Here is a 24,617-nt window from a genome sequence, read left to right as displayed (position 1 = left end):
AGTATTCCAGGTGAATTTTTTTTTCCATGAAAGATAAACATAAATGCAGATAAACAAGCAAAAGTCTCCTTACTTTTTTATGGTTTAAGACTACAATATTTAAGAAGATTACAATTACAATAAGCAAAAAAATAACAGAAACAGGTGTGGAATGCTCATTTCTAAGACACCAGGAGTTCTATTTCATTTGTGTCATCTGAACGTCTCCGCTGCATCTAACTTTTTCTTTTTCTCTTGTCCCCATAGGAATACTATGACAAAGGAGATTACATTATTAGAGAGGGCGAGGAAGGAAGTACCTTTTTCATTTTAGCAAAAGGAAAGGTAACTATTAGTTAAAGCTTACTTAAAGTAAATCAAAGAATCATATCAAATCTGTTGGCCATAAACGCAGCAGTGTTCTGCATTGCAGCCCAAGTCCTCTGTCTGCAGTGAGCAGTTAAAGGACCTTCTGCTCAGAAGAGTCCTGGGGAAGTGGCGGGGGGCAGTCTGAGCACTGGCTTTGGGCCCACAGGAGACTTGTCTTGGGTTCCAGCTGATTTAGTAATTTCTTAGTGACCTTAGTCAGGTCACTTGGCTTTCTTTGGATGTTGTTTCATTGTGTATAAAATGACTGGATTATTTCTAATAATCCAATGAGTATGTGATTCTCAGCCCAGGGGTCTAAGATCAAGGGCTGGAACATTTCCCCAACCCACTAATAAGACAAACAACAGGTGGAAGAGAATGAACTAGACAATTGAGGACAGAATGATCAGGCATCAAGCTGTAGAACAATATGGCTCAGAACTTCAATTCGTACACAGTTGCTCAAGTTGATTTAGATGCTGATGAAAATTTTACGCTAATATAGACAACAAATCTTTTTTTTAACTAGATGTTGAGTGGATAACATGTTGCCGGTTATTCCCAGCTTGACTCTTTACAATGTTCCTCAGAGACAAAAAGCATTTGTGGAATGTTGATGGAAAGGATAAAATCTTGAGCACCTGTGTCTATAAACTGTCAGATTTTCACATATGCTCTTTCTTCCATGGAAGAGTTTATCATCAGAGAATCAGACACTGCCCTTTGTAAACTACTTTTGTGGTTGAACTTTGAACTGGACCCCCAGTGACGGAAAAAAATTTTTTAACATAATAGTTTCAGAAACTCTTCAACACTCAGAACCACTTTTTATCATTTCTCCTCAACCTGGACCTCATACTTTGAAAGAATCCTGGTTAATAAACAAATTGCATTTATCATTTAAAAATTTTTAAATTTATTGTGATTTCCATAAGTGCTAACCAGAATTTCTAATCAGAATGATGCAGTCCTTCTTACCATGTTGAACTGGAATAATTCTAGCCACAAAAGGGAATATTGAAGTTTTTGTTTGGCTCTGCTATGGGGGTTCTTGAACCTTCCTGGGCTGTGGATTGCATTGGGACTGTCATGAAAGTTGTGGACCCTCCTCTATATCCACATTTTGCATTCAGTTTTAGAGGGTACACAGGAATCAACAAGTCAGTCATGGACATGAGATTTAGAATTCTTGATACTCAGTCTTATTCGTGATTGATTTGTCAACTCCATTTGGCTTTTTGAAAAAATAAAGTTCCCACAGGACCATTATTATTTGCTTTGAGCATCCTTAGGAAGGAATAACTGGATTCATGTAAAAAATTATAACTTTGAGCCATGAGGTTTGGATGGAGAAGCTTCCTCTTATAAAAGGTGGATTGTGTTCAATCACAGGATTTTCTAGTCCATCCAAATGAGGTGACTATAGTTAGATTGTCATAACTACTGCAAAATTAAAGCAAAGGCTTTGATTTTTCCTTATTGAGTCAAGTTTATACAGAACAGGAGGGTCTGGTTGAATGGATATGTGTTCAGATTTTCCTTATTTTCTTCTCTCTCTCTCTCTTCTTAAATTATTTGACATCATTTAGGTAAAAGTCACCCAGAGTACTGAGGGCCATGATCAACCACAACTGATAAAAACTCTGCAGAAAGGAGAATATTTTGGAGAAAAAGCTCTTATCAGGTGAATCTATGAATTTATATTCCATACTTAAATAATTCTTTGGTTGTTTTGCATGTGCACCTACCCACTGAGAGTTGTCAAACTGAGCTACCAAATTAATGGCAGCCATTATCCAGGAAATAAACAAATTTTTAAACTGAATTCTAAAATTTTCATTGTTAAGCAGGAAATAAGTATATTAATTCTGCGTGGGAAATAATTTAGAAAGTCTTAAGTCTACTAGTGAAAATAAAATTGGTCTTCTCTTAGAATTTTTAGTTTAAAAGAGAAAGAAATTAAAGGCATGAAATTTTAAATTTTCCCATAAGAATGAGTTTTTATATTTTCAAGGTTTGAAATATTGTCCTGTTTTACCCTTTAAGAAATGATCAAATAATGACTTTACGTATTTTTTGTGTTTTTAAATCATTATGTCAAAGGTAATATTTTCTTAAGAATTTTTATTGGCTCATTTTGCAAGCTTTAGAAACAACTCAAAATAGTGTATTTGACATTTCTACCTGAACCTTAGGCCTTTTGAGATATGAGTTTATTTACTGTTGATCTAAGTTATGGAAGAAACATTTGTAAAGATTAATCAAATTGCTCAGGAGACACTATGTGCTTCCTGGAACTCAGAAAACAACTTCAAGTCTAAAAAAAACTTTTCTTAAATATAAATAACTTTATAAAAATTCAAGTTAGAATTTTGAGCAACACACTCTTTTTTGGAGTTACATATGTTTTTAAATGAATACTTGAAATTAATTAAGAAAGAATTTAAAATTTATGTTATTACTAAATGCTTTTTATTTCATATTTATGCTTATAAAAATGAGTAGTGTGTCTGCTCATTTTTCTTCCTTTTTAATTTTTGTCTGTGAAGCCCTAGTTCTGCTGATTTACATGTCAGGATTACATTAAGTACAGAGCAAAGAAAAAGTGTTCATATATTACCTGAAGACAAATTTGATTCTTTAAAAATCATAAAGCTCTTATTTTTTAAAGAAAATTAAACTACTTAATCCTAGTAAGTTATGGCTATTTTGTAAACAATTTAAAAATTGAATTTAAAGGCAAGTTGAATTTTTATTTCCCATTTTCTAGCTGGTAATGAACTTGTTTCAATAACAGGGAAATTGTCCTCTTTTGTTTGCTTATTTGTGACAATATGAATTTGTTCATGTAATGTAATCATGTAATACCATTATTCAAGACTTCAATGTATTTGTTCTTAACATTAACACATTATTTTTCTCATACCTTCAAGCAAAACTATTAAAGTTTGAAAGTGCAGAGAAATTATTTATAAATGCACTATAGACTCAAGATAGCTCTGGAAAGGAAATATGCTGTCTGGTTATGCTGGATCTGAAATAATTTGTGCTCTATGTTGCAACCAGCCAATTACAGTGTTTTCCCATGAGAAACATGGGGATTTATATTTAATAAAGACACAACTCCCCAAAGCATTTAAAATGTAAAGCTAAAATCAATGAGGAGGAGAGTTGGATACAAATATTTTTACATTTTTGTACATTTTTATGCTATCACTTTTTAGGGTCACTGACTGTGGCTCAATGTTCCTTATATTCGGTGTATTTTCCATGTATTTCCATTAAATAGTCCCAGGAGTTCTTTCAGCACTTTATGTGCAAAAATAAATCCGTGGCACTTACACAGTTATTATGAAAGAACCAGATGTGTATTTGTAAACATCTAATACTTGTGCACTGTTTGCAGAGAATATTCCTAGTCAAAATCATGACACTGTCAAGTGAAAGGATGCCATACCTCTTTTTTTTTGAACTAACAAAGCAAATAGTTTACCCATATCCAAGATCATATCATATAGATATCTACACACATGCAAGTTGAGTGTAAACTACCCAGCTCCCAACTCAAAAGCATATCAAGCTGAAAGGTTTCACCAGTGTCTTCTAGCAAGGATCCTGTAAACTTGGGAGGGACTGTGGGTTATGTCAGAAGGTTTCTGGATGCCAGCTATGTGGATGGGGGACCTCTCTGGAATGAGAGATGGGCTGCCAGCGTTTTCTCTGTCCCATCGCTAAAGGAAGATGAAAGAACTATACTTTTTGTGATGCTGTTTTTGATGAAGTTGCTTAGAGCAGTCTTAATATGATTGCTGCTCCAAGTTACCTTAAATAAATCTCAGAGCACTGAGTACCATATGGATGTACCTTCTTTTCAGGGTCTTTAGTTTGTAACTAATAGAGGGAGACAACTAACATAAACAAAGGTCTCTAAAGAAATACTTTACCTGGTGCTTGACCCATTGGTATTCATTAGGTAATTAAATTTGCCATCATTAGATCATATGCTATAATTCATTGTATCTAAGGGGATTATTGTGAGATGCACTATTATATTATGTACCCCTGAGAAAGAAAGACAGTGCTATTAATTACACTATGACTCATCGTCGATTGTAAGGCATGCTCTGATTTCAGAGATTTTAATGGAAAATGTACATCTTAGGCTATGAAATGAAAGATTTTAGTATTTCTTTAATTCACTGGGTGATATGACACTAAAAACACTTTCTTCAGGTTTTATTCCTAACTGGTTTGTTAGAAGTTAATACTTCAATGTTTTTCTTATAAATTTCTTTGATCGGTTCATTTCAATTTTGGCTGCTTATTAATTAGCAATTCCTGTTTGATCAGAGTGGGGCTATCTTATTTGGGCTGACAAAGAGCGCAGAATGAAATTCCACGCACAGTTGCACTCACTGATTCCTTTACATTCTTAGTGCATTTAGCTTCTTCTCCTCTGTATTCCTTGTGTGCATGCCCTTTATTAGGACACATTTCAAATCCTTTTTTTGGGAAGGGGTAGAGTATAAATTATGATTTTTTTAAAAAAAGCATAATCTTTGGAAGGTTTAAGTGACGGTGTTTCATACCAGTAGCAGATTTCCCTAATAAAAATGGATGTTTAATTTCTCACTAGAAAATTGACTTTCCTGTTTTTATCTGCAGTGAAGATGTCAGATCAGCTAACATTATTGCTGAAGAAAATGATGTTGCATGCCTGGTTATAGATCGTGAGTGAGTATACTGATGTTGTCGGAGAATGCAGGCTACTGCCACCTTTGAAGACTTGGCCTTCTGTTACTACAAGGGCCCATCTGTCTTCCCTTTCATCAGCACTTGGAAACGCTGGCCAATCCTCAGCTGCGAGTACATTCGATTAAAATTCATGGGAAGGCACTGGGCCTTCTGATCTGAATCTGTCTGCGGCAGTGGCAGATGCTGGCAGGCTAAATATTTTGTGTGCAGAGTTTGTACATAAATATCAGCAATAGACTGGTTTAAATTCTGCATCTTACAGAGAAATAAGCTTATTAGTACTCTCATGGATTTTTCCCCATACAATGTAGTGAACAATTTCATAATTTATTGCTAAAATGCTCTAAGCCGTCAAAAACCTCTCTCTCTCAAAATATAAAATGTTCATTAGCTAGATGTATTCCCAGAGAAGTTTTAGTTTAATGCTTGTAGTAATTTGCAGAAGATGTGTGTCAATATTAATCTCTAAATGTCTGAGGTTATTTCTCAGAATATTTTATTTTGTGTCCTTAACTCACTTCAAATCAAATTTGAATCTGACCCCTTGGATCTCTCATTAATCAGTTGAATATTTATTGACTATCTAGATATAAAAAAGGAAATTCAAATATACCAAAACTAGGCCATTGTCTGACAAAAGCCATGTATAGTCAAAAGAAATAGGGCATACTCATATGAAATATTAACAAAAAATAGTAAAATGACAATAGGTATCACAAGAGTATGTAGATGATTGCTAATTGAATACAACATTTATTGAACATAGAATCATAGAGATTTAGAGCTGGAAAGAACTTTGGAATATTTTACAAAATCTTTTTATTATGGAAAATTTCAAACATATTAAAAAATAGGATGATATTATGGACCCCATCATGCAAGCTCAAGAATTATCAATTAAAGCCTCTTCTATACCACTTTGCCATCCTCTCCCTGCCTTCTACACACTATTTATAAGCAAATTCCAAACATAAAATTATTTCATCTATGAATTTTACTAGCATCTCTAAAAGCTAAGTATTATTTATAATACATGACCACAATAACATAACATGCCTAAAAAGTTACCAATTCTTTCTTTCTTTATTATTTTTTAATTGAGGTATAATTGACACATAACATTATATTAGTGTCAGGTGTACAACATAATGATCCAATATACGGATACATTGCAAAATGGTCACTACAATAAGTCTAGTTAGCATCCATCACCACACATAGGACAATAATTCTTAGTATCACTTTGAGTTACTTTAATCTTTCCCTTACAGATAAAAAAAAGTAAGTCCAGGTCAGTTAAAGAATTGCCCCCGGGATCCCTGGTGGTGCAGTGGTTGAGAGTCCGCCTGCCGATGCGGGGGACACGGGTTCGTGCCCCGGTCCAGGAAGATCCCACATGCCGCGGAGCGGCTGGGCCCGTGAGCCATGGCCGCTGAGCCTGTGCGTCCGGAGCCGAGAGGCCATGACAGTGAGAGGCCCGCGTACCGCAAAAAAAAAAAAAAAAGAATTGCCCCAACTGTGTCATCTGTGATGGAACAGGGGCTTCTGCCCAGGTCTTCCAGTGCCTTTCAGCAGTCTTTCCACCATGCCATTTGGCTTCCATAGCATGTGTTCAGAAGGGAAGCAATCACAATACTGTGAAGTGGGAAAAGTTTTACTTTATTTTTTAAGTGTGGAAATGGGGCTTAAAATTCACAGGAGTTTTCTAGGCAAAGAGGAAATGTGGAAATCTCTCCAGGTGAAATAAACCTTAAAAACAAAGGCATAGGTCTAGGAAGTGCAAATCATGTTCAGATGAAGGTAATCTTTGGTGGCAGCTCTCAAATGGAAAATATATTGATATGGTATTGCCCTGACAATGCATTGTTTTGTATATGAGTTCCTTAAAAATATATGCATGCACTAAATAGCATTAGCGGTGTGGTAAAATCTTATAAATTGCTCCAAAATGCAAGGACTAAAAACAGGATAGAAAGGAAGAACTCCTCCCCCTTTTCTTTATTATAATCACGTAACCAAATATCTATACAATATCTCATGGATTCATAATCCATGTAAAGGATGCAATGGTTTTTGTAGAGTTTATAAATTATTTGGAAGTTTATAATTTTAAAACGCTTAATTTACATGTGCATAGTTGAGATTCTTATAACATAAAGAGTACTGTCCTGTTAGACACAATGAGACATTAAAAGTTACATGAATTTATTCTGTGCATAAGAGAAACTGAATATCAGGTATGACTGGGTTGACCTACATCCTGGATTTCCTGGGACAGTTCTGGTTATTCCAACATGTTTATGATTGGCACTCCCCTTCACTCTGGAAAACATTCAGTTTGAATGATAAATTATATGATCATTGTAGCTATCACTTATAAAGCTAGATTAAGATCCCGTAATAATTCTCCCATAGTACCCTTACATCATTGTTCACACTTTATTTGATTGCTTTATTTAACATCTGTCTTCCCACTCTTCTGTTTCTTCATGAGGACAGAAACATTTACTTTGTTCGCTGCTGTTGCTGTGCCAGCATTTGACATAGTCCTTGGCATAACAGGAAGCGATCCAGATGCTGGCTTAATAAAGGACACCATCCTTGCAATGAAATATAGTGACTGAAAGCCTATGGCTCTTTATTTCTTCTTTCCTAATTCATCATTTTAAAAATGCATACTTGAATGTTACAGCTAGAATGTTGTAGCCGTTTAAACTTTAGTTTGTGGAGAATTTCTATAGACCTGTGACACCAGTGTCACATTTAAAAAATCAAATTTCTTTACAACAATACTTCAATTAGTTTCATAGCAAGCAAGATAATGGTGACATGTAGAATAAATAAAATCAGTGGGATAGGGAGGGTGGGAGGGAGACGCAAGAGGGAGGGGATATGGGGATATATGTATACCTATAGCTGATTCACTTTGTTATACAGCAGAAACTAACACAACATTGTAAAGCAATTATACTCCAATAAAGATGTTAAAAAATAAATAAATAAAAACAAAAAATTAAAAGAGACCAAAAAAAAAAAAAAACAAAAGCAAAGTACAAGAAGTATTTCCTTTTACTTGAAAATTTCAACCATTGGGAATTTGAAATTGCATGGCAATACTCTTTTGTTTCTCACTACTGTACAGTCAGCAAAGGACGGTCCACAGAGCAGGGCAGAAAAGAGTGCCTAGTAGATCTGAAGGGGGAAATGGAAAATACCCGGCACAGTGCATAAGGTATACTTAATAATGTAAGTGTAGGTTGGTGGTCAGTTAAATGTGGGTAGAGGTCTTGAGGGCTAGGCAGGCAGTAAGTGGCAACAGTACACTAATGAGGGGAATTCTGGCTTATTGGTTTCAGTTTTAGGTGTTTTGAGGTAAATTTTCATTCCTTTCATTTCTTTATGTCCAGGAGCTTAAGATTTACTGAGGTGATTAAAGCATGGTTTCTAGAAGGATACTGTTTTGTAGTAGGGAAGAGAACTACCCTGAAAATCACGAATCCAGGTAGATTGTCAAGTGTGGGGTGCGGGAAGCATTGGAAGGATAATCCAGAAAATAGGTTTGTTTGGTGAGGAAGGGGATTCTTTTTTTCTCATGGGCAGTGCCCTATGTAAGAATTCCAAGAGATAAGGGACCAGGGACAGGCAGATTAGATGGGACACGTAACCTGTGATCCGTGAGGGTGAGGGAGGTAACGGGAAGATGCTGGCTGAGCCTCAGACAGGGAACTACTAAGTTAAGGTAAACGATTTGGATTTAATTATGAAGGAATGTGAAATGAGTAGTATTATCTATGGACAAAGAAGAGAGAAATTGTATCCTTGACTTTAAAAATAAATAGCTTAATTAATTTGGTTAAGCAAAGTTAGAAAAATCTGGAACCCATGTAACCTGTTGATTCAGTAAACAGATCATGTAGCCTATTTCCTTTTCACTGTCTTCTTTAAAAAAAAAAACAAAAGAACAATATTGGTAAACCTGAACCACAAGGGGGAAGATTACAGAAATGGTGTCTCTTCTCATTGATAGCCTCTTTGCTTTCAGAAACTCAAAAGATCAATTATATAGCTTCCAATAACTATTCTACATGTGACAGCAATTTTAATGTAACATAAATTATTGAAAAACAATTTGCAAAGCTGTGAATAACCATACAAATAGTCTTTTATGAGCTTAAGAAGAATGACAAGTTGCAATGGTAACTCTCAGCGCTGAGCTTTTTATTTTATCTTATTTTATTCATTTAGAACATTCAACCAAACAGTCGGGACTTTTGAAGAACTCCAAAAATACCTTGAAGGGTATGTGGCAAACCTGAATCGTGATGATGAAAAAAGACATGCGAAGTAAGTGGAGGAATATTTTCCTAAGCCGGATGTGGCAGTTGATAAAGAAGGGGACTGAAGGGTGTGGTTTGCTGTGGCGTAACTTTTAGTGTGTTGCCATTAGAAAATTTGGGGGAGTTCTTTTAAATTGTTCTTCCACAAAGAGGATACCATTTGCCTGGTATCCTCTACCAGGATAATAATAGTATGGCTATTATTTTAGTCAATAAATAGTTTCTTATTTTCAGTGATGGGTAGTAATGTTAGGAAGAAATTTCCTGATAGAAAACCTTGGGAAAGGGATTCTTTACATTGACTGGTGACTTAGTTCAAAAGGACATTAATTCAGAAAGGAAGGCTCTCTTGCCCATGGAAATCAAACAGGAATACCAAGGCATAGCGTAGCCCATTCATTCTGATTCCAGGTAAAGAGCTAGGGCTAGAGTCTGGGTTATTTCAAAATATAAGGGAGCTGTTGCCCATGGCGTTGTGTGTTGGGTTCTAAATGTAGTAATACTGATGAAAATGGTTTTTTGTTTAATAGAAACAATACTTTGTAAAATTAAAATTATTTGAAAATCCTTTGCTAAAACATTTTGTAGAATGAATACTTAAGCATATATTCACCAGATAGTACCATTACAATTGAAGAGTCAAGAGTTCTAGAAGACTGACCTTTGAGTTAAATTAGAGCATTCAGTCAGGACTGCATAAGTTTGTTTTTGCTTTTTTTTCTTGCAGGGAGTATACTTGCAGTTTTTATGCCAAAGGCCTTTTGTAGCGAGAACAATTTATAAATACGTAACCCAGAACAGTAAACTCTAATTAAAAGAGAATTGAGTATTTCCAAGTAACAATACTTAGACATAAAATATGAACTGTATTTTTCATGTTTCACAAAGCAGTTATTCTGGTTCAGCCAGAGAAATCTTCAAGATCTGACAAAAGTAGCAAAATATGGCAAAGATTCTCAGTGTGGAATCCTCCTGTGTGTGCAACAAAGGAAGTGGCTCTCTTTTCTGGTTTTATTTGCTCTCACTGATTCTTTGTTTTTTAAACAGCTTTATTGAGATGTATTTCAAATACCACACAATTCACCTGTTTTTACCTCTCATTGATTCAGTTTGACTTTTGTCTATTTTTTATTGTGTGTGAGTATATCTGTTTTTTATTTGTATAGTCTATTGTTTTTCTCCCCAGATGTAACTGAATCTGACCCTATAAGAGTTGAGATAAGCTCTATGGTAACTATGGGCAGTAATTACTGGCAGAAATAAGACTGTTGTAAGGGTGGAATTTATGTGTGCCGTGACCCCTGCTTGCCCAAGGGAGCGTATGTAAAGTTTCTCTTATCTCCTACAGGAGATCCATGTCTAGCTGGAAGCTGTCCAAAGCACTCTCTTTGGAGATGATTCAGCTGAAGGAGAAAGTGGCCAGATTTTCCTCATCATCCCCATTCCAGAACCTTGAGATTATCGCAACACTGGGCGTTGGTGGGTTCGGAAGAGTTGAGCTTGTAAGGGGTTTACGTTTCAAGCATCTGAGAGAAGCCTTTTGACTATTTTTTGTTTTGTATTCCAGTGTATGTCAGAGGAATATATGCATTGTTATTGCTATCTAAACATTGCTTTGAACAGAAATTGAGAAAGTACACTTTTCACTCTTTATGTTGTGTAATAGCAGGTCTGTGCTAGTAACTTATAATATAGCTGCGATTTCAAGCCTCTTACATCACATCCTTTTGTGATTTTTTTTTTTCTTGAGGGCAGTTAGTTATTGGAGAATGTACCAGTAACCATACCCAAAGGCTACAAAACATAAAATGTGTTTCCTAACAGCAAAATGTATGTATACATACGTTCACGATGCATTAACTGTATGCTAAAGCAAAGAAGAATGTGTCCAGTGAAAGTGTCATAGAAATGAAATCTTTAATATCATAGCTCCATTTCTTAAACAACTCCCCTGCCATGTCTGTATTTGGCTTTCATTATTCTATTTTTGGGTTGCCAAATTTTCTATCAAAAAAAAAAGCTGAATGCAAGGAGATATTTGAAGAGCAGCCTTCTGTAGTGCTGGTCAGGACAGCTGGGAACTTATGGCCTGATTTCGGCTGCATCTTCCATATCACCACCTCTCTGAGCTTTATAATCGCTTCCAAAGAGTAGCAGAGCGGTGCTGTCAGATCAAGTGCTCTGAGGAAACAGTAGAATGGAGATCTGTGACCTTACTGGGTAGAGATGGCTCTGAACCCTTGGCAATTACCAAGCCCTTCTTTGCCCAGCAGATTTGTAACAATTTGCTGTACATTAACCTTGGGAACTATGCTGACACTTCCATCTGATGGGTGGCCTGGGTGTGAGCAGATCTGAAATGCTGCCAGGAGACTCTGGGTAGTAAACTTTACACCCAGTCAATTCTTGGGTAAGGGGGGAAGAAACGATTTCTTAATAGGCCAAAGAGTATTTGTAGTGTTTCTTCTGCCATATGGAGAGATAAGGGAGAGATCCATCTGCTGTATTTTTCATCAAAATCTTGGCAAAAGGATTGAATTAACAATGCTGAGGTTTCCTTTTTATATAGTTAGATAATAATAATTGAAACAATAATTCCACCATTGATTTAAAAGTCATAGGCAGCACTAATGGCAACTGTGAGCAAAATGTGGGGTGCAACCATTTCTGCACAGTTTCATTACTTGTCAAATATAGTCTGCTAAAGGAGTTTTAAAAGTCTATCTGAATGCTTATTAAATTTTAAAAATTTCCTTTTAAGGGAAAATCCTGTTTGTCCATCTAGAGCATGGTCTCCAACAGAGCTTTCTGCGCTGATGGAAATGTTCAGTATCTGTGTGTCCAGTAGGGTAGCCACTGGCTATATGTGGCTGGAGAGCTTTCGGATCACGCAACTGAGGAACTGAATTTTTAATTTTAATCAATTTAAAATTAACCTTATGTGACTAGTGGCTATTATATTGGCTCGTGCAGATATGAATCTTGATTTAATATGTTTTGTTTTGAAACTCAAAGAAGTGACTATTAAGAAAAAACAGTTTTTGGCAATTCTGGCCAAAGTTTTTCATGTCACATACTCCAAACTGAAGAGATTTCTAAACATTCAATCTTCTAACTAGAGTATTTTTCTTGTTTCAATACAAGCATTCTAGAGCCATGTTCCAGATATGTGAACTCTTTTGGAAATTACAGTGAAAAGGAAGTGTGTACACCTGGATAAAATTCAGTTCCCGGAGGGATAAGTGGTTAAAAGCTTACATGCTATTTAAATGTGAAAGAATTCGAACTCTCATTAGTTAACATGTTTTACGTAGATATTGCAAATCTTTCCTAGTAAGTTCATTTTGAGGGCTTGTTCTCTTCTTCCCTAGGTTAAGGTAAAAAATGAGAATGTTGCTTTTGCAATGAAGTGTATAAGGAAAAAGCACATAGTTGACACGAAACAGCAGGAGCATGTCTACGCAGAAAAGAGGATCCTGGAAGAGCTGTGCTCCCCCTTTATCGTGAAGTAAGCGAGCATCTCGCTCCCAGAACTTAGCATCTTAGGCTCTCCTTTTGAGTGTTTCCATGCAAGAGGACAGAGGTGGAAGAGAAGGCCTCGCTCTGAATTCTCCAGCCCAGTCACAGCGATGATACATAAAATGTTAGAAGTTTGAGATCTGAAGTCAAGAGTCCAGATTTTTTTATTCTTGGATAAATCTCAGGAAAGCGTGTAGGGTGTATGTGTGTGTTTGTATGTGTGTGTGTGAATATAAAATTATTGTGGCAATAATTTGAACTGCTTATTTAACTCAGACCCAATGCAGAATTTGGGAAGCAAGAATTCATTCAGAACCCTTCAGGGGACGTGCTGCTGTTGAATTTCGACAAGAAGTGGCATCTGGACGTATTTAGGTTGTTGAGGAGCTGGTCCTAACAGTGCCTGGGTGCCAGAAGATCCACCGCCTTTGCAGTTACTGCTTTCTTTAGCTATCACCAGAGTTTGCAAGAGAAATGTATTATTCTAGGCCATGGCTCTCTTGTGAATTCATGGGTTAGTGGTGTAGGCCAGTTAAGGCATATTTTTTCCTACCTGTCTTAATGCTCCTGGAGTGTAGCTTTAGAGATTTCTGGGTGATGTAAAGTGCCTCTATAATGAGTAGCATCTATGCTTTTTTTTTTTTTTTTTTTTTTGGTACGCGGGCCTCTCACTGTTTTGGCCTCTCCCGTTGCGGAGCACAGGCTCCGGACGCACAGGCTCAGCGGCCATGGCTCACGGGCCCAGCCGCTCCGCAGCATGTGGGATCTTCCCGGGCCGGGGCACGAACCCGTGTCCCCTGCATCGGCAGGTGGACTCTCAACCACTGCGCCACCAGGGAAGCCCCCAAAGTGTTATTGATGATGCTCTTAAGCAACTTGGAAGACATTTTAAAACTGGGTTTCTAATAATAACTGTGCTTTTCTTTATCTTCACAGATTATATCGCACTTTCAAGGACAATAAGTATGTATACATGCTTCTGGAGGCCTGCTTAGGTGGGGAGCTATGGAGTATATTAAGAGACAGGTAATGAAAAAGAATAATAAACAATAACTTTTGTCTCCTCCTGTGTCATCTAAAGGATGCTATGTTCATGATCATTTAAAGAGGCATGAAGAAAGTTATTAAGAAATGAGTCTAAGAACGTATTATCACTTGATAAAAAAGTAGTAGTAGTGATATTTTCTTAGCTAACATTATAATCATGTAATAGGCACCCTGTAAAGCAGTTATTGTCATTCTCATATTAGGGATTAAAGAAGCCCAGGCTTAGAGTGTGAACCATCCATGTCACATGGTTAGTATGAGGCAGAGTAAGTATAAACCCAGATGTTACTGATTCCGAATCTTGAGAAGAGAGATGATGAAAGGGGTGGAGCGTGGGGAAGCCTGGACTGAAAGGCAGAGTGAAATGTCTGCAAAGATTCCATTTTACAAAAGGGGTGATTTCCACACAATCAAAACCACAGATATTTACTAAGCTCCACCTATGTATAAGGCTCCATAGGAGACAGTGTGGGAGTTTTCTAAACAAAGTAAACTGTTCTAACCCCTCAAAGTATAACGTTTTCCTCCACTGAGTTTAGATTTTGTTTTGGGAGATAATGTAATGTGCAATTCTAAAACATTTCATTATTTAACGTGAAAACTAAATATGACAAAGAAGTTGGCAGTTTGTAACGAAATGTCCAATGAGTGTTGTGGATAGTGAGCTTGGAGAAGAGGAAAGATAGAAAAATGTGATGGTCAAGGAAGGACTTGAGCTAAACTCTAAAGACAAAATTTGGAAAGGCAGAGAGGAAGGTAAACCGCAGGAACATTAGGATAGGATTAAGTGTCTTAACTTGCTGAGTAAGAGCAGAATTTGAATAGAGGACAAGGGCAGCAGAAAAGGAGATGGGAAGGTGGCTTTGCATTAGGCTGTGGAGGTTAATGCCAGGCCAAACATTTAGACAGCATTCCCTGGCTTAGTGATTCTCAGCCCTGGCTTCACGTCAGAGTCTCATGGGTAGCTTTTACAAAGTAAAAATGCTGGGCCCTAATGCCAAAGGCTTTGATTTGGTTCAGTTGCAATGGGTCCAGAAAATGACTCTTAACTGCCTTTCAGGCAATTCTAATGTTCATTCATGGTCAAGAATCACCGACCTAGGTAATAAGAGACTTTTGAGCATCTGAGTAGAGATTCATGTGTTGTACTGGGAACATATTGTTGGATGGATCTGAATGCGGGAAACCTGGAAGGGTTGAGGAAACTTGCATGATACCTGCAGAAGCATTTGCATCTTCCATCTTTGCTTCCATACGCAAATCTTTTTAGAAAATATAAATCTGTTTAGAGGTGGGAGTTCCTACTCTAGTGTTAGGCACTTTACCTGATCCATAAAACAGCCTTGTTAAGTCAGTAGTAAACCCATTTTACAGATACGAATCTGAGGCTCAGAACAGCAGAACAACTTGCCTAAGGATGCAGTTAGTGGAAGAAGAAGGAGTCAAAACCAGTTTCTCTCGTTCCAAAGCCACAGCCTTCTATTATACCATGCAACAAATCACCACCACATTTCAATAATTCAGTATGTAAACCTACACACAGTGCTGACACAGGGCAACTCTAATACCATCAAGGTGCACTAAATAGGAAAGAGTTATGACCCCGTTTCTACATAGGTTATTGTTACAAGCTATACAAACAGGAAATGAAAATGGTCACTTGAGTCGTTTTTAGTCAAGCAATCAAATGGAGAAGTGTGGTTCAAGCGCTCCATTGAAATAGTTGCATTTTCCCCAGAGTTTGCCAGAGATGTCTTTGAAAAGTTTTATTTTCTTGTCTTTCCATTTTATATGTTCATATATGATTGCCAGAAACAATTGTTTGGATGTAGACACTTTAATTTTAGTGAAGTGGTTCTTGTTTGCATCAAGTATCCCCCTAAATTTCTTTATAATCAGTGGTCTAATTCATTGGCAGCATGAAGTATTTTTTAGTGCTAATGCCATACAAAACGTTTATATTGCATAAATTTACTGTATAATAATTGACACCTAGAATCTAGAACAAGGATGTGTGTCTAGAGTATTAAGAGGGAAAATGATTTCATTGCAGAGGCAGCTTTGATGAACCCACCTCCAAGTTCTGCGTTGCTTGTGTGACAGAAGCATTTGATTACCTGCATCGACTAGGTATTATCTACAGAGACCTGAAACCAGAAAACTTAATTCTAGATGCTGAGGGCTATCTTAAATTGGTAAGACAAATTCTGCAACTTACAGTATCGTATGAGATATTTCTAAACACAAAGCTGTGTTACAGTTGCAATTCTCTTTTAATTTTGGTACATTTGTTATTGTCATTCTGGGGGATATGGCCTTTGAAATCAGCACACTTAACACAGGGAGCTGTGCTACAAGTACATTCTTTTTGGCCTAGGCCTTTCAGGTTTCAACCATATTTGTGACTCCTACTAAGGATTCAAATAATAGAAAGCCTTTAAAATTGGATTTTGTTAGCATTTTTATATAATTTCAGGTAGGTTTTAATAAATTCCTGCTACATATAGGGATTAGCTATGAGGAATAAGGAAAGAAGATAGTACAGTTTCTGTCCCAAGACAGCCACTGTCTGTAGAGGGGGAAAAGATACACATATGAATGTTGGTAGTTTAAAAAAATATTTGTGAGTGATTCTAAGGTACAACCAGGGTTGAGAATCAGAACACAAGACTGTAGTTTGCTTGAGGACAGAGACTTTCCTTGCCATGCATCTTTGTAATGGATAGCATGCCTAACATGAATCCCCTTGCATGTCGCACAACAGAAAAAAATGCTACCAGTCATGTAAACTGCTTCTGGTGCAAAACTGTAAGAGAAATGGGCAGTCATAATAGTAGAAAGCAGGCATTTTGGATCTCAGGAGGGAACGTCATCAGGATGGGGAACCCAGGATGAATTTTCCCTGAGTCCCTTTTGTCAGGAGCTCAAGGACATTAAACCATCTCTGAACTTAACATTTACAAAGGTATTAGAAGTTTCTAATAACAGAACTTTTTTATATGGAAATAATAATAGCTACCATTTAAAGTGTAAAGCTGTGCTAAATAAACATTTTGCAGTTAATATATTTAACAATTGATGAGATGGGTTTTATCATCCACATGTTATAGTGTTCAATTTAAACTTAGGAATTAAATTCACGATGTGTAATTGCTAGGTGATTTCTCTCCATAGTGAAGGAATAAAGTAAGTCCTTTCATGTGAAATCTGGCTGACTTCCAAGAAACATTTTGATGCGTTCAAGCTTTATTTTATCCATGAAAGACAGCTTTGGGAACTGGTGAGGTACTAACACAAGGCCTTAATCGCTTGTCTCCTTCACAATTCCTTCATTGGGTATGCCTCTTACAGCTCTTTAGAAAAACCTTTTGGAATATTCTAGAAGTAAACCCATCATGAAGGATGTAGATTATCCATTAAATTCATTCTTTTTTTTCTATTCAATTTTTTTTTTTATTGGAGTATAGTTACTTTACAGTGGTGTGTTAGTTTCTGCTGTACAATGAAGTGAATCAGCTATACGTATACATATATTCCCTCCCTCTTGGACCTCCCTCCCACCCCACACCCATCCCACCCATCTAGGTCATCACAGAGCACTGAGCTGAGCTCCCTGTGCTATACAGCAGGTTCCCACTAGCTATCTGTTTTACATATGGTAGTATATACATGTCAGTGCTGATCTCCCAATTCGTCCCACCCTCCCCTTCCCCACTGTGTCCACATGTCTGTTCTCTACTTCTGCATCTCTGTTCCTGCCCTGCAAATAAGTTCATCTGTACCATTTGTCTAGATTCCACATATATGCATTAAAGTATGATATTTGTTTTCTTCTTTTCATGCCTATTTTTAAGAAATCAGGTAGTATATTCAGTATTTATAGGCATAGACGTCCATAACCATCTCTTTTGTTAGCCATTGTTATCCATCAGCTAACTCATTTGACAACCAGCTAAATGAAGAGTAATAACTAAAGCCTTTAGAAATTAAAAAGTAAATGTTGAGTATTTCCATTTCTAGCTATATTTCAAACCAGATATATTGAAATTCTCTTATACAAAATGTCTCAAGTACTGGAGGAAACATGAAAAGCAGTATTATATGCCTGGCTGACTTTGTAAGACAGCACTGGGAGTCCCCTGAGGCCGAGAACCAAACTTGGGCAGTAGTGAAGGGTGGAACTCAAACACTGAAGCTGCTGTCTTGTGGGCACCCAGCAATCCTAGGTGGCCTAGAGGTTTTATTTTAATTGCTGTACCTTCTGGGAACAGGAGACCAAGTTTTGGACCTGGGCAGTGTGGAAAGTTGAATCAGAGAACATTGTCAAGAGCCAGGAATCATACAGATTGTACTTTCAGAGAAAAAGAAAACAGGGGAAAAATCTAATGTCTAAAGGCAGAGTACATGCAAGAAAACATGCTTTTCTCATTATTGGGCTCTTGGTAGAGGAACAAAAGAGTCTAAGAATACTTGGCCACAGGCTGGTCTTCATGGGGTTTTGGATGCCCAGTCTTCAAGGATGGAGAACCCCAAGAAAAAATTTAAATGAAAATGGATCCATGTTGGTAGCATGCCCAAGTTTCCGCGAATCAATGTATATTCTCTCTGGAAGAATGTTCTCTCAACTTAGGATACAGAGAACTCCCAGAGATAAACTTCCAGGGAATATAAGCTCACATTAAAAAATAATGTTATATGCATGAGGAAAAAAGGTGCCAGGAACATTATTTGGCAGGCACATAAAAGTCTCATATATTGCAGTAATCAGATACAAAATATAAAATAAATACATCTAAGTCTTTTAAAAGTAAGAGAGGGACTAACAAATGAGTAAGGAACAGAGACTCTCAAAAAGGATCTAACATGTTTAGAAAAAAAAATAACAAATAAAACTTCTATTAAGAATATAATAATTGAAATTAAATATTCAATGGAAGTTTTCATTAATGGTGGAGTAGCTTGCATTGGACTAATCTCCTTGCTGAGGTTAATTATAATATATGTATAAAAATGTGTGAAAGCTTTGGAGAACAATAAGAAATAGACATTCAAACCTTGAAAATAGGGAACCACACTGGGTGAAATCCATATTAATACAGCTGTTCATTTCAAAGCACTCTTTATTGTATAAGGTATGAAGAATAAACTTTAGTTAACATCATACCTGACAGTGAAATATTGAATATTTTCCATTTAGATTATGAACAAGATTATTTTCTTTCACTACGATTTTTCAAAATCGTAACAGAGGTCTTAGCAAAAGAAATAGAACACAAAAAAGCAATGAAAGGCCAAAGATTAGAAAGGAAGAAGTTACCTGTCTTTATTTGCAGACAACATGATTGTTTATGTAGAAAAGAATGAAGAATCTACCAACAAGTTCTGGAAAGAATAAGTAAATTAAGCACAATTACAGGTACAAAGTCAATATACAAATAAAAATTTAATTTTTATATACTAGCAGTAAATATTTATAAATGAAATTAAAATGCCATTTGTAATATCAAAACATAAAATAAATGTGTAAAAATGTGTAAGACCTCTACATTGAAAACTACAAAGTTTTATTGACAGAAAAATGACTAAATGGTAAAATACACTATGTTCATAAATCATATAACTCAGTATTTCATAAGATGTTCAGTCTTGTCCAGTTGATCTACAGATTTAAGGCCAATGCAATAAAAATTGGAGCAGCCATTTTTAGAAACTGAGACGTTTATTCTAAAATTTACACAGAAACGCAGTTTAGAAGAGTCAATAACCACTTTGAAAAAAGAAGAACAAAATTGAGGAATTTATAATATGTGATGTCAGACTCACTATAAAGCTATAGTAATCAAGGCAGTGTGATAATGGTGTAAGGACAAATTACTTAATCTAACAGAATAAAGTTCAGAAATAGACATACACAGTCAACTGATTTTTAGAAAAAATGGAAGGGCTAGTCTTCTCAACAGATATTGCTGAAACAATTGGATATATATGGTCAAAAAAAGGAACATGACTCCCACCACACACCATATAAAAAAATTAATTCGAGATGGATCATGGACCTATAAAGCATCCATAAGTAAGCATAGAGTAATATCTTCACAACATGGGCTAGGCAGAGATTTCTTAGAACACTAGTAGTAAGCTTGAAAAGTTCAGGCTACTATAACAAAAATACTATAGACTAGGTGGCTTAAACAACAATTTATTTAGTTCTAGAAGCTGGAAAGTTCAAGGTCAAGGTGCTGGCTGATCTGGTGTCTGGTCAGGGCCAACTTCCTGGCTTACAGAGAGCTGTCTCCTCTTTTCTTCACATGGGAGAGAGACACAGAGAGAGACACACAGAGAGAGGGCTCTCTACTATCTCTTCTTATAAGGGTACTAATTCCATCATGGGGGTTTCACCCTCATGACCTAATTATCTCCCAAAGGCTTTACCTCCAAATTCCATCACACTGGGGATTAGGGTTTCAACATATAAATTTGGGGAGGGGAGATACAAACATGCAGTCCACAATAATTGGACTTCATCAAAATTAAAACATCCTCATCATCAGAATATACTGTTAAGAAAATGAATAGCCATGCCATAAACTAGTAGAAAATATTTGCAATATATCATTACATGACAAAGGACTTGTGTCCAGAAATATATAAAGAACTCAGTAAGAAAAGACAAACAACCCAGTTTTTAAAAATGATCAAAGATCTTGAAAAATCACTTTACAAGAGAAGACATAGGCATGATCAATAGACAGTATCAATAGTCATTAGGAAACACAAATAAAAACCACAAAGTTGTGACATTTCACATCCACTAGAGTGGCTATAATTTAAAAGATTGACAATACCAAGTGTAGGTGAGGAAACTTGCCTAAATTTCAAGTGGGAAAGCAAAATTATAAACTGTTTGAGGAATAATTTGTCAGTTTCTCATAGAGTCAAACATACCCCTATTCTACAACAAGAAATTCCACTCCTTAGTAGAAATTCCACTCCTTGTTATTTATCCAGGAAAATTGAAATCGTGTTTTCAAAATTCTTGGACAAGAATCTTCATAACAACTTTTTCCTGAAAGCCCCCAAATCAGAAGGAGCCCAAATACCCATCATCAATTCAATGTATAAACATATAGTAGTATATTCATCAATGGAACTCTCCTCAACAGTATAAAGCAATGAATTACTACAGGCAACAACATGAATGAAGTTTAAAAACTATGTGGAGCAAAAGGAAGGCAGACACAGAAGACTATCCCTCTTTATGATTACATCTGTTGTAGAATAGATGGTAGAAATTAATGCAACGGTTGCCTCTGGGAGGAGCATTTGACTGGAAAGGGGCATGAGGGAACTTTCTGAGATAATGCAAGTGTCTGTCTCTTGACTATATATGGTGGTTGTGGTTACATGAGTATAATCTGCATCAAAATTCAATGAACTGTACACCAAAAATCTGTGCATTGTATTGCTTATAAATTATATATCAATTTGAAAAATGTAATGGAAAGGTTAAATAGTGGATGATTCACAAGTGAACAGAAAAATCAGTGAATTGAAAGATAAACTAATTTACACAGAATGAAGCATAGAGACACAAAAAGATGGAAAATAAAAGAAATTAGGAAACTTGGGGAATAGAGTGAGAAGTTCTTAAAATGTTCAATTGGAGTCCAAGATAAAAATATAGAGAATGAGAGAAAAGTATTTAAAGAAATAATGGCTGAGAATTTTCCAGAAGTTATAGAAAATACCAATCATCAGGTAAAGGAACCCCAGCAAATCCCAACTGAGAAAAATTGTATTTATTGTAGCTTCTGTCTTTGTGTAACGAATCACTCCAAAATTCAATGGCTTAAAATAACAAGGATCGTGGACGATCTCTCACAGTTTCTGTGGGTCAGAGGTTTGGGAGTAGTTCGATTGGTTGGTTCTGACTCAGGGTCTCTCAGGAAGTTCTGTCAAGTGTCGGCTAGGGCTGCAGATCCACATTCAAGGTGACTCACCCCTCTGGCTGGCAAACTGATGCTGGCTGTTGGTGGTCTTAATTCTTTTCCATATGAGTCTCTTTCCGGGTTGAACGTCCTCATGGCGTGGCGGCTTGGCTTCCCTCAGAATGAGTCATTCAAGAGACCGAGGAATAGCTACACTGCCTTCTAAGACTTACTCTCAGTCCCACACTGGTGCTTCTACTGTGCTCTGTCGGCCACACGGGGCCAGCCCTGATTTGAGAGAGGACACCTCTGAATACCAGGACAAGGGGATCATTTAGGCTCTCTTGGATGTTGGCTATTGTAGTGGTAAAAGTGCAGAACAAAAGCAAAGTCTTAAAAGCTACCAAAGAGAAAGGACAGTTTACATATAAAGGAGTAAAAATTAGGCTTTCAGTTGACATCTCAACGGCAACCATAGAAACAAGAATGCAGTGGAATAATAGCTTTAAAATTCCAAGAGAAAACAAATTTGAATTATAAATCCAGAGAAATTATCTTTCAAGAAGGATGAAATAAAGACATTTTTAAACAAAGATAAAGAGTGTTAACCACCTACAAAAGGATGTGCTTAAGGGAGATGAAAAATCCCTGATGAAGGGTTTAAGATGCAACAGGGAGTGGTGACTATAGAAAAATGGTAAACATGTGGTTAAATCTTTCAAAATTATGGTATAAAGTAATAATTCTCACTCTGCTGTGTAGTATTAAAAGTGAGAAAATGCTAAATAACTGAACAACAGCAGCAGGTAAACTGAGAGTAGGTGTAATTGGAATAAAAGTGGGAGAAGATGTCAATCATTTTAAAAGAAGGAAGCAAAGGAGAACAGGAAACCTAGAAAAAAAATCAAAGAGAAAACACAAATTGAAAGTAGAAAGAAATTTAACATATGTAAACAGACTTAACTCTTCAGATAAAAGCCAAACACTGTCAAATAGATTTCAAAAATAAAAATGATGTTTACAAGAGACAGACCTAAAACATGAGGATGCAGAAAGGTTGAAATTAAAAGGATAGAAAAGCATGTGTCTGGGAAATATTCAGCAAATTGAAATGCAGGTTTCATTATGTTGGTATCAGGGAAGAAGTATTACTAAAGATAGAGAGGGTTACCATATGACGATGGAAGGTTCATTTTACCAAGATAATGTAACAATCCAGATCTTTTATTTACCTACCAAAATGCTTCAAAAATAAGAAGCAGAATTTGACAGAACCAGTAAGGAGAAATGGACAACTGTTGGAAATTTTAATACTCCTCTTGCAGAAATTGATAGAACATTCCGACCAAAATTCACTAAAACTTTAGAAGATGTGTACAACACAATTTATAAACTTGATATAATTGGCATGTAGGATATTCCCAATATTTAGAGAATGCACATGAACAAAATTTGATCATATACTAGGTCATTAAGCAAGTTTCAGCAAATATAAAAAAAATAGGAATTGGGCTGGCAGCTGGCAGCCTAACAGTGCTGCTGCCTTTGAAGGTTCCTGAGGGGGTCCCAGTAGAAGTGAGGGCAGTGAGGATGCCTGGTCCAGCACCTCAGGAATGCACGTCTGGGTGACGGACACTGGGCAGTCCAGACTTGGACATGAATGTCCTGAGGATGAAAGACTCCTTGAAAGGATGACCTTGGTCTCATTCTTCAAATTTTCATAAGTGGTGTTTTCATCTTCCTTTATCATTTCTTGGCAATATCAGTGAGAGGTCAGATATCTAAGGACAACAATAAGGAAAGACTTTTTTCCCCTCAGCAAAGAATAACCAGCAAAAGCCTGGAAAAAAGACCTAAGTAGGAGAAAGATCTGCATTTTGAAAGTGTCTCTCTAGAGGCTATAGAGGTTTGCTCTTTAGTGATCATTACAGAAGATGTGTTTGTAGTGAGGGATGACGACTTGATTCTACTCTTCTTCCCCAATTTATGATCAAGAGTGCAGACTGGTTCAGTCCCACATGGAGCCCACCTGGTCTAAGCCATCTCCATCAGGAAACATATTAGGTGGAGAAGAAGCATTAGCAGATACTACTAAAGGACAATGGATATTCTCACATTACCATCTCTCTTCTGCCCATCCAATAATTTCCTAATTTTTTCTTCACTTTCAAGGCCAGGGGGAGCTGATGAAGGCAGTCATGGTTATGAGTCCTCCTTCTGGTTATAATGAATGAATCTGGGGTGATATTAAGATGTAGGACAGTACTTAAAGAGTTAAAAACTGACCTTGTTCTCAACCCAAGCAGAATTTATATAGTAGCTAGCCTTCTTGGGGTTGCACAGGAGAAAACTTGGTTGTAATCCAGTAAATCTCAGCTGTCACTCATCAATAAATGTTCTATATGACTGTGCTATTAATTCATGTGATCAATACACCTCATGTGATAAGAGAACACCTCAATCTTACATTGAGTATTGTTTAAGAAAATACATTAAATGTTGATATTATTGCCTGCTTCTTTATGATCTCTGTGCCCGTCTGTGCTGATAGCCCCATAATGGCAGCAACTGTGCTATGGTATTTACTGCTGGACGTTAACACACTGCTTAGCACAGAAGAATGAATGAAAGGTCAATGAGGGGATTTCCCTGGTGGTCCAGTGGATAAAACTTTGTGCCCCCA

The 24,617-nt window shown here is 36.6% G+C and overlaps 1 protein-coding gene across 1 annotated transcript in view; it reads left to right on the top strand.

Annotated features, from left to right (window-relative positions):
- The window catches only part of PRKG2 (protein kinase cGMP-dependent 2), an 86,973-nt gene that overhangs the window by 37,619 nt on the left and 24,737 nt on the right, over positions 1-24,617 (top strand). The window contains exons 6-13 of the mRNA XM_067736367.1: positions 247-324; positions 1,938-2,032; positions 5,014-5,082; positions 9,349-9,447; positions 10,789-10,942; positions 12,812-12,948; positions 13,896-13,985; positions 16,060-16,201. Of these exons, the coding sequence (XP_067592468.1) occupies positions 247-324; positions 1,938-2,032; positions 5,014-5,082; positions 9,349-9,447; positions 10,789-10,942; positions 12,812-12,948; positions 13,896-13,985; positions 16,060-16,201 (864 nt within the window). The remainder of the gene's footprint in view (positions 1-246; positions 325-1,937; positions 2,033-5,013; positions 5,083-9,348; positions 9,448-10,788; positions 10,943-12,811; positions 12,949-13,895; positions 13,986-16,059; positions 16,202-24,617) is intronic.

This window comes from Pseudorca crassidens, chromosome 4 (assembly GCF_039906515.1).
Source record: "Pseudorca crassidens isolate mPseCra1 chromosome 4, mPseCra1.hap1, whole genome shotgun sequence".
In the NCBI taxonomy this organism is placed as follows: Eukaryota; Metazoa; Chordata; class Mammalia; order Artiodactyla; family Delphinidae; genus Pseudorca; species Pseudorca crassidens.
This window is presented reverse-complemented; position numbering and strand designations above follow the sequence as displayed.